This window comes from Gigantopelta aegis, chromosome 13 (assembly GCF_016097555.1).
Source record: "Gigantopelta aegis isolate Gae_Host chromosome 13, Gae_host_genome, whole genome shotgun sequence".
Taxonomy (NCBI): Eukaryota; Metazoa; Mollusca; class Gastropoda; order Neomphalida; family Peltospiridae; genus Gigantopelta; species Gigantopelta aegis.
This window is the reverse complement of record NC_054711.1, coordinates 2,103,464-2,113,205: the sequence shown is the minus strand read 5'-3', so window position 1 is coordinate 2,113,205 and position 9,742 is coordinate 2,103,464. Positions and strand designations below refer to the sequence as shown.

The 9,742-nt window shown below is 36.7% G+C and overlaps 1 protein-coding gene across 1 annotated transcript; it reads left to right on the top strand.

Moving 5' to 3' along the window:
* The first annotated feature begins 2,515 nt into the window (after nt 1–2,515).
* On the top strand, nt 2,516–8,693 carry LOC121387594 (serine/threonine-protein phosphatase 6 regulatory ankyrin repeat subunit A-like). The gene is made up of 3 exons (XM_041518754.1): nt 2,516–2,911; nt 3,743–5,984; nt 6,284–8,693. Exons 1-3 carry the CDS (start codon nt 2,905–2,907, stop codon nt 8,691–8,693), a joined length of 4,659 nt encoding a protein of 1,552 aa, XP_041374688.1. The 5' UTR covers nt 2,516–2,904.
* Nucleotides 8,694–9,742: the final 1,049 nt, after the last annotated feature.

The following is a 9,742-nucleotide window of genomic DNA, read 5'->3' as shown; positions in this document are numbered from 1 at the left end:
GGGTTTCCGCCAGAAAAATGTGGGTACGTAGTGATGAGTTTGTGATCGCGGAGCTGGCAGGCAAAGTTATTGGGAGGTAAATGGATTTGTAGATGTCCGGAGAAGCAATTTCCCGGCATTTGGAGTCTGAAATCCGGGCCAACTCATGTTTCGTATGAGAATGAATGACGAATGTAACAGTCAGCAGGAAATTTGTAAACTTGCCTTTACATTTTTGAATTAATTGTCCGATTATTCATGAAGTAGGCTGCGTTCAGCGTCAGTAAATGATGGAAATTTTCCCGAACTATTTTGACTGTTCTCTAAAAGGTCATTCGGTTTCACGTGTTGAGTGAAAAAAAAAAAAAAAAAAGTCTAGCAAACATAAGCCACAAACGGTTGGCTGAAATGTAGCCAATGGGAACCACTACAAAAAACAAACATTTTCGTTGATGAAAACGGAACCGATTTGGTAAAAACTTACCTCAAAATATTGGCTAAGTATGGTTAAAACGGTAGCCTAACTTTTAAACATATTCTTATCACTGCATATAATAAACAGGAACCATTCATAGCTACCCATCCTGCCCTCTCATGTGCAGGTCTACACCGAAATACAATTATTTAACGTTTTAAACAAACTTCATTTTTATTATTTTTTATTTTACCCTAACCCGGACTGGTTACACTGGTACATTTTGATAGAGTATGTTGTGAACCCCCTCCCTCCCATACGCTCTTTGCGTGTAATATTCAACCCCTCCCATTCATGGCACGTACATATTTTATATGAATGTCCGATAACCTATTGACGTCATAAAAGTAACAACAAAAAGGTTTACAGCGTCAATACATTGTATTTGTGTCATTAGTTTTATTTTATTTCTTCTTTTTATGAACTTAAACAAAACAACAACTAGCCCATCAAGATAAAATACATTTCACATAGAAACAAATGATAGAAAATGTGTAAGCACATGAATATATAAATTAAATATATTAATACAATATTTTTCACAAATATACAAAGTTGATCTTACGTAACCTACAGCAAGTGATACTCGTGGTTAATTATGGATTCATGTAATGAAATTACTACCGATAATATATTAAGCACTCCATGGAGAAACTTTTTAATTAATTTATTTATGGGAGGGGGCAGACATAAAAAAACAACCTTGTTTCCATTTTAGTCATAGATTTTGGTGCCGTTTCAGTCAACGCAAGATTCCGTTTTGTCTAATGTTTACACCTTGAGCCGTTTTGGCACGGTTTCGTTCCAATGCGCAGAATGCTATCAGCGCATGCGCATTTTGTGACCCAGTTGCACATAATGGACTTATTTTCACTTTCTGTTTTTGTTCAAGAGAATGTGTTGGACATAGTTTTTCTCCAAGTCTTTGTTGAAGACTTAAAACCCCAAAGTGTGAGACTGATATGGACTGTATGGCACCAAAAAACAAAAGGTTTTATTTTGGGTACGTAATTTTACCCTAGAATTATTTTTGGGTACGTAATTTTACCCTTTTACCCTGTTGGCATAAACACTGGCAAGGACTATTTTATATGCACTTTCCCTTAGACACGACAGCACATACCAGCAAGGGATCTTTTATATGCACTTTCCAATAGACAGGCCAGGACTGGTTGCGACGTGAAAATATTGCAATCCGTCTTTGAATAAATTATTAACATGAGAAGTATTTTGTGCTTTTCTTCAGGACAAAGAACGTCCGGTGCTGACAGGAGAGCTGTTCAAGTACAAGAGATCGGGACGGTTAGCACAGGTCACAACAATGAATCCCTCGAATCAGAATGTGACCTTTCTGCTGAAGTAGACTCAAGACACCACAATGAATCACTTGTACTAGAAAGTGACCTCCCTATTGAAGTAGACACACACCGCCACAATGAATTAATAAAATCAGAAAATGACCTTTCTGCTGAAGTAGACTCACTCCGTCACGATGAACGAATCGAATCACAAAGTGGCCATTCTGCTGAAATGGCCAGGCAGAGCCAGGCAGGCGACTACTCATGAAGATTGTCAACAGATGTCTGACAAAACAGACAATGTTTCTGATGCATCTGTAACTACTGCTGCTGTGAATGCTGCTGTTATAGCTGCTTCTCTTACCGCTGCCGTCGATGATGACCTTTCTTGTAACACTACAGCAACGTCTGACAATTCTGATAAATCTGGAGATACGCAAAAAAGGGAGATAACTCCACCCACAGAAAATGTCACAAAGCGTCCGACAGGTAAAAGCTTCACAAGAACGCTAAGTGACACATCAGGTGATTTATAATAAATGTTCAGGTACTGATAAGAGATGGTGGTCAGGTCAAGTCAGGTCAGGTCATAGGGTGTACATGCACTTTAAGAACAAGCTGATCGGTAGCGGTTGGGGGTGGGGGGGGGTGGGAGGGGTGGGGGTGATTAGAGTTAATAAAGACAAACATTTATAACAAAGTATCCGTGAAAAAACCCAACGGGATTTGTATTTACTACTGCTCAGCATTTTTCAATTAACGGCTAAAATAAAATACACGTGTCTCAAATGTGATATCTGTCAAAAAAAAAAAAAACAACCCTGTTCATTAATAAGTGATTTTTGTCTGAACGTCCGTCGTAGGTAAAACATTGTTAAAATAGCATCAGATTCAAAATTTCAAGTAAACAACACTGCGACGTCAAAAGCTAAGTAAAATGTTATCTACCTTAATATAAAATGTGTCTACGGTACGGCAGTATTCACGGAGAATGAATTAAAGTACAAAATAAGAGAGAAATGGGAAGAAATCAGAAAATCGATTTTCTCATGCAAAACAATCCCAACAAAATATTTAGTTCTACCAAATTCCATTTTTAATCAATTTAATGTTTGTTCTTTTTTAGACACAGAAAGCGGAAGATTCAGGAATATGAAACGTAAGGCTTTGTAATAATAATAATAATAATCATAATAATAGTAATAGTAATAGTAATTATAATTATCATACTAAAAATAAAAATAATAATAATATTTTTAACATAATTTTTATAATAATAATAATAATTTTTAACATTATTATTTTTATAATAATAATAATAATAATTTTAACATTGTTATTTTATACTACTACTACTACTACTACTACTACTAATAATAATAATAATAATAATTTTAACATTATAATTTTTATAATAATAATAATCATAATAATAATAACAATAATTTTAACATTGTTATTTTTATAATAATAATAATAATAATAATAATAATTTTAACATTATTATTTTTATAATAATAATAATAATAATAATTTTAACATTGTTATTTTTATAATAGTAATAATAATAATAATAATAATTTTAACATAATTTTAATAATAATACTAATAATAATAATAATAATTGTAACATTGTTATTTTTATAATAATAATAATAATAATACAAATAATAATAATAATAATAATAATTTTAACATTATAATTTTTATAATATTAATAATTATAATAATAATAATAATAGTTTTAACATTGTTATTTTTATAATAATTATAATAATATAATTTTAACATTATTATTTTTATAATAATAATAATTATTATCATCTTCATCATCATTATCATCATCATCATCATCATCATCATCATCATCATCATTATAGGTGCAGAGATACGTTTTAAAACATGCAAAAAATTGTCTAATGTAGTTTTGGTTTAGTGAGGTTGTTTTTCCGCCTAAGACGCACTAATGGACTATTTTTGTTTTATGCAGACCTAGCAGAATACATTTTACGTACGCTGAACTCCAACATCTATGTTACCACAAGATCTCACAAGAAAGGCGAGACTACCCTCGATGATCTAGGCATTGTGGTCTTGGTGGGACGTCCAGGGTCAGGAAAGACAACTCTTGGTTTGTATCTCATGAAATACATCAGGAAGATAAAACAGAGGCAAGTATTACTGTTGCAGCATCCTTCACAGTTTGATAAAATACAGATTCCACATAATTTGATGTCTGCCACGGAAAAAGAGAAACTTGTTATTTTAATTGATGACATATTTGGAAGAAGCAATCTCATACATGAATATGTACAAAAGTGGGAACTGAATTTTCCCAGAATGTGGGAATTAGCGAAAGCTGGCTTAATAAAAATTATAATAACATGTAGATCACAAATATTTCAAGAATGTGAAAATAATTTGAAGGATTTTGATGTTTTTAAAAAGTGTCACTTATTGAACTTGCATGATTCTGAGTATTGCCTGACTACAGATGAAAAAAGAGACATCCTTAATCGACACCTAAAAGCATGTACAACAATAAACGACACCTTATCAGAAAATGAGAGGGAACTGGCTGTAGATCTGACCTTTACCGAGCTGGGATTTCCTCAGTGTTGTAGCTTTTACGTAAACTCCCCAGAAGCACAGAAGCGTGGGATGGACTATTTCAAGAATCCTATCGAATACCTCAAGCGACAGTTAGATAATATAAAATTAGACAAGGATAGTCAGTTTCAGTATCTCGTTCTCCTGATCATAATGTTCAAACGGGGCACGTTGAAGGAAGACTGTCTGGATCCATTTCAACAGGACAAAGAGACACTTCGTCTGATTAACACTCTGAAGAATGTATGCACTATTAACACTGGCGTCTCTCTTGGCCAGATAAAAACAGCTGCTCAATCTATTACTGGCGTCTACCTCGAGTACAACGAAATCAACAAATCGTATTCATTCATTCACCAGTCAGTTTTTGACACATTGTTTCTGCAGTTTTCTGGCGAGTTCCTTAAGAAGAGCATTGAAGTTTGTCCTGTATCCATGCTTCTTGAGTACGTTGTAACACCACGTGCGCCCACTAGAAGCATTGTTACAGTGATGGTAAATACGGAAAACGACAGATTCCTTGCCGAAAGGCCCACTGATGAGTTGAAAGGGACTCGGCACGTTGAGGACGAAACGAATGTGCCAAACATCAGAACCATTCTTTCCCACCCGTCATTCAAAGACGAAGAGTTCGTGAATTTTCTCACAGAAATAGTCTGGAACAATGAGGTTCCCGCAGAAATCTTGAACCAGAAGCTTGATGCTCAAGAACTTGACGTTGAAGTTGCTTTTAGCGAGGACACACTAGAAAAGACCTGGAAGTATGTTGGAAATAGAAACAAAATTATTTTGGATGACATAACCGTTCGCGGTTCGATTACCGCTATTGCTATTTCTACATCGCCAGGAAGTCTAGCAGTGACAAACAATCTTAAAGCATTGTCCAGCCATTTTGTATCCAGTCTTTGTAAATCAGACTCGAGTGAGTTTGGACTGCAAAAAAAGGAGATTTTAGATGTTGCTTGTTTGGTTGGAAATACAGAAGTAGTTGACATGCTGCTGAATTCGGGGATTGCTCCAACAGTAAGTTCACTTTCTGCCGCAGCAGCATCAAACACTGATGATATGGAAATATTTAGAAATTTATTGAAACCAAGGAACGACTTGGAACTGGGATCGTCTGATTTAGAATCGATGTTGTTTCTAGCACTTGAGCAGGAAAATGGAAGAATATCCGGTCTACTGATTGACGAACTCACAAAGATGGGCAACAACTCCACCATCCTTGAAAAAGCTGCAAAACAACTATTACTTCAGTGCCACAGAGGTTTCGTGTATTATGTAGAAATGGCCATGGAGTCTAAAAGTAGTTCGAGAATTGGAGCGGGAACTCTGTTTAGAAGGTTATTCAGCTACTCAATATCATTAAAACCTGAAGTTGTTGTCTCTTTGGCAGCTGCCCATGATGATGGTGCTGTCCTGAAAGAAATTGTACGTGCGAATCCAATGAGGTGGAATACCATGAAGGGAGATAAAAGTCCATTACATATAGCAGCTTATTATGGATGTGTGGACTCTGTGGCTATTTTGATAGAACAAGGATGTAACATTTCTGCAGTCAGTGAAGAACATCAGACTGCACTACATCTAGCAGCAAAACATAACACATCTGACATGGTTTTGTACTTGCTTTCAATAGGATCCGATCCTCATGTACAAGGTATAAATAAAGACACTCCTCTGCATTTAGCAGCCTATGAAGGGTCGTTGGATACAGTGAAGGCATTAGTAGAAAAGGGAGCCAATCTCCAGGCACGCAATGCACTTGGGAAGACACCACTTCATATCGCCTAAGGAAAGAAATCGGCATTTTTAATTCCATTAATATGTGGAATAAACATAATATATAACAAAGGCAGAAGGTCACTTTTTGAAATAGAAAAACTTCATACGAGAGACGACTGTGCAAATTATCTAATAGTAAAAGGATCCGATGTAAATGTGCCAGATTCAGATGGGAAGACGCCACTTCTTCTAACATCGAAGTTGGCGTGGCTTCACAGTTACTACGTAATGGAGCAGATGTCTCTGTGACTGACGTAAACAAGAACACTGCTTTACACATTGCATTCGCTAGTGCTGATCGTCTAGTTCTAGTAAAAATATTAGTTCAAAATGGCACTAAGGTGAATACTGCCAATAAAGATGGAGAAATTCCACTTCACATTGCTGCTACAGAGAACTTACTAGAAGTTGTAAGCTATCTAGTTGAACAAGGATCACAGATAAATCTGCTCAATGAAAAAGGCATGTCACCACTCTATCTAGCACAAAGATCATCTGCTATGCCTACTGCTGTATGTTTATATTTGCTGCATAAAGTGGCTGATCCTAATTTGACAGGCAGAAAGAATGAACCACTTTTACACTTGGCACTGATAAAACGCACTTTAGAATTAACAGAGGTATTGGTTAAGAATGGAGCTAGTTTGAGTACAACTGATACAATGGGGATGATGCCCCTTCATGCCACAATTAAAAAACGAATGGATGCACTGGAATTTGTAAAATGCCTTGTTGAAAATGGATCCAGTGTTAATATTGAGAACAATGGAAGTACACCACTTCTTTTGGCAATAACTGTTAAGAGTTTTGATGTGTGTCTGTATCTACTTGATAAAAGAGCTGATCCAAATGTCACTGATGCAGAACAGAATTATCCATTGCACCTGGCCATGCGTGATGATGTACTGAATACTGCAACAGAAACAGGAGTGGTAACAGAGAAAATGAATAAACATAGAGGTTCACCCATGGAAGTAGTTACACGATTAGTTGAGAAGGGTGCAAAGCTAAATGTTGTAGATGCATCTGGGAACACGCCACTTCACATTGCTGCATACTACAGTTCAGTGGACGTGGTCAGGTATCTAGTAGAAAAGGGTTTACAAATAGATCTGCCAAACCGTTATGGCACGATGCCCATTCATCTTGCATCAGCTCATAACACATCTGCCGTGTGTCTATGTATACTTGATAACGGGGCTGATCCCAATATAACAGATGCAGATAGGAAATCACCACTGCACTTTGCTGTTTGCAACAGAGAGGAAAATGTTGTTGAAACTTTGATCCACCATGGAGCCAAGCTGGATAATGTAGATGAATTTGGAAACATTCTACTACACATTGCCACTAAGGAAGGCTCCTTGCAAACTGTAAGTTATTTAATAGATATGAAGTCCGAGGAGACTCTGGCAAATGATGATGTAATGTCGCTATTTAACCTGGCAGTAGAACATAACACCGAAGATGTGGCATGGTATTTTCTTCACAAAATTTCAGATCCAAATTCAGTGGGTAATACGGAGATGAATTCACCTCTACATCTGGCAGCCAAAGTACACGCACCACGTTTAGTAAAAGCATTAGTTGAAGGTGGAGCCAGTGTGAACAAAAAAGACCGATCTGGGAACACTCCACTTCTGGCTACACTTCAAAACTACCCTAAGGTGGAATGGAGGGATTTGGTAGAATGTATGACGTATCTAATAAGCAACGGCTCACTTGTGAACGTAGCAGACCATAAAGGAAGAACCCCACTTCATTTAGCAACATCTCTCCCATCGTCTGCGCTAGACTGGTCACTGGTTTGTGTGACATACTTGGTGGAGCATGGATCTGATATAAACGCCGAGGATGATCGAGGCAGAACTCCACTTCTCCTGGCACTAATGGATCACCCAATCAAAATCAGTATTAGTCTTTATCTTCTAGACAAAGGAGCTGATCCTAACTTGACAGATACATCAAGCACACATCCTTTACATTTGGCAGCTAGGAAGTGGGTCACGCCTGTACTGGAAGCGTTAGTGGAGAAGGGAGCCAATGTCAATGTATCTGATTGTTCTGGAAATACTCCACTTCACTATATGGTACAGCCTAGTGCAGAACGATGGATAAAGTATTTAATAGAAAAGGGATCCCACATAAACAAGGTAAACAATGACGGTGACACCCCACTGCATATTGCTGCAAGGGAAGGGAATCCCTTTATTGGTTTTGAGCTACTTTGTCGGGGAGCTGACACTAATATTATAAATAAAGCGAATATGACACCTTTGCTTTTAGCAGCAGACACGAGTCGTTCCAATTTGGTGGACGCTATACTTTCGAAGGATAAGAACGTGAATATCGTAGATAGTTCCGGAGAAATCTCACTCCACAAAGCAGTGCGCCAGAATCGGTTCGAATCTGTCAAGTATTTAGTAATGAAAGGATCAGACATAAACTTGGCAAATTCTGCTGGCAAAACACCACTTGATTTGGCAGAAGGAGAACAGTGTTCAGACATTAGAGAATATCTGGTGGCTAAAGGAGCGTATTTCTAATGCAGCAGAGCCGTCGAAGAATAAACCTTCATCGTAGACAGTGTAGTTTCTGTTGGACTAAATACATTTCCAGAAGGAGAACATTTTTCAGAAATTAGAGAATATCTGAATGCTAAATGAGCTGTTTCTAATGCAACAGAGTCGTCGACGGATAAACCTACGTCTTAGGCAGTGCAGTTTATGTTGGATTAAATACATTTTCATTACTGATGACGTTGGGGTTTCTCCCCAATAAAACTAATGAGCAGTGCATGTGAGACCACAGATACTATCTTCGTCTTAGGCCGTGGACAAAATAAATGTCCATTACCGATGACTATGGACTTGATGGCCATAGACTGTGCCTATGACGGATGTCAGCAGTGAGGCAGGATATGCTCAGTTTTCATGAACTCTTGATATCATCACTATTGTTACAGTGATTCATGAGTGCATGCCATCACTGCTGTATATATTTGATTGAGCTCTATCATGTGGAAATTTGGGTTTTCTAACCTAGTCTTGAGAGTGGTAGTCCTAGGGGAGTGGGGCGGTCCTTAAGTAAAGATAAGATTTTGATATCGGAATACGGTTTTGTCGTTCAGATTCACACAAATAAATTGTGGTGTTGCATACTTTGGAAGAATTAGGCAAAATACACTAAATGTTTCAAGTTTAATACAAATATTGCAACGACCATGCAATACACAGAAAGGAACGGCAATGCTAAATGTTTACTAATTTAAATAATATAATTATATAACACAAACCGGAAAAGCTATGTTAGATGTTTCCTGTACTTGTAGATAAATTATCCACATATTCAATGTTGTGTTGTGTTGTACTACTTGAAATACTGTTCTTGTTTGATAATGTAAATTACAAAGTTTTGTACAAAGATTGAATTAAAAGTACTATGTCAAAAAGTTGCAATAATGACGGTTCCCGCCAATTTTTTTAATATTTTATTTTGCTTTGAAACATAAAGTGTATACCTTCAGCTATATGCCTATAAAAACGTATAACCAAATAATTCCATTTACTAGAAGAACAAAATATATGTTAAAGGG

Excerpts from the sequence above, each read along its gene's own strand:
- LOC121387594 (XM_041518754.1), top strand. Across the intron at positions 5,985-6,283 it reads AACACATCTGACATGGTTTT|TAAAAGGATCCGATGTAAAT; the intron begins GTACTTGCTTTC and ends ATTATCTAATAG.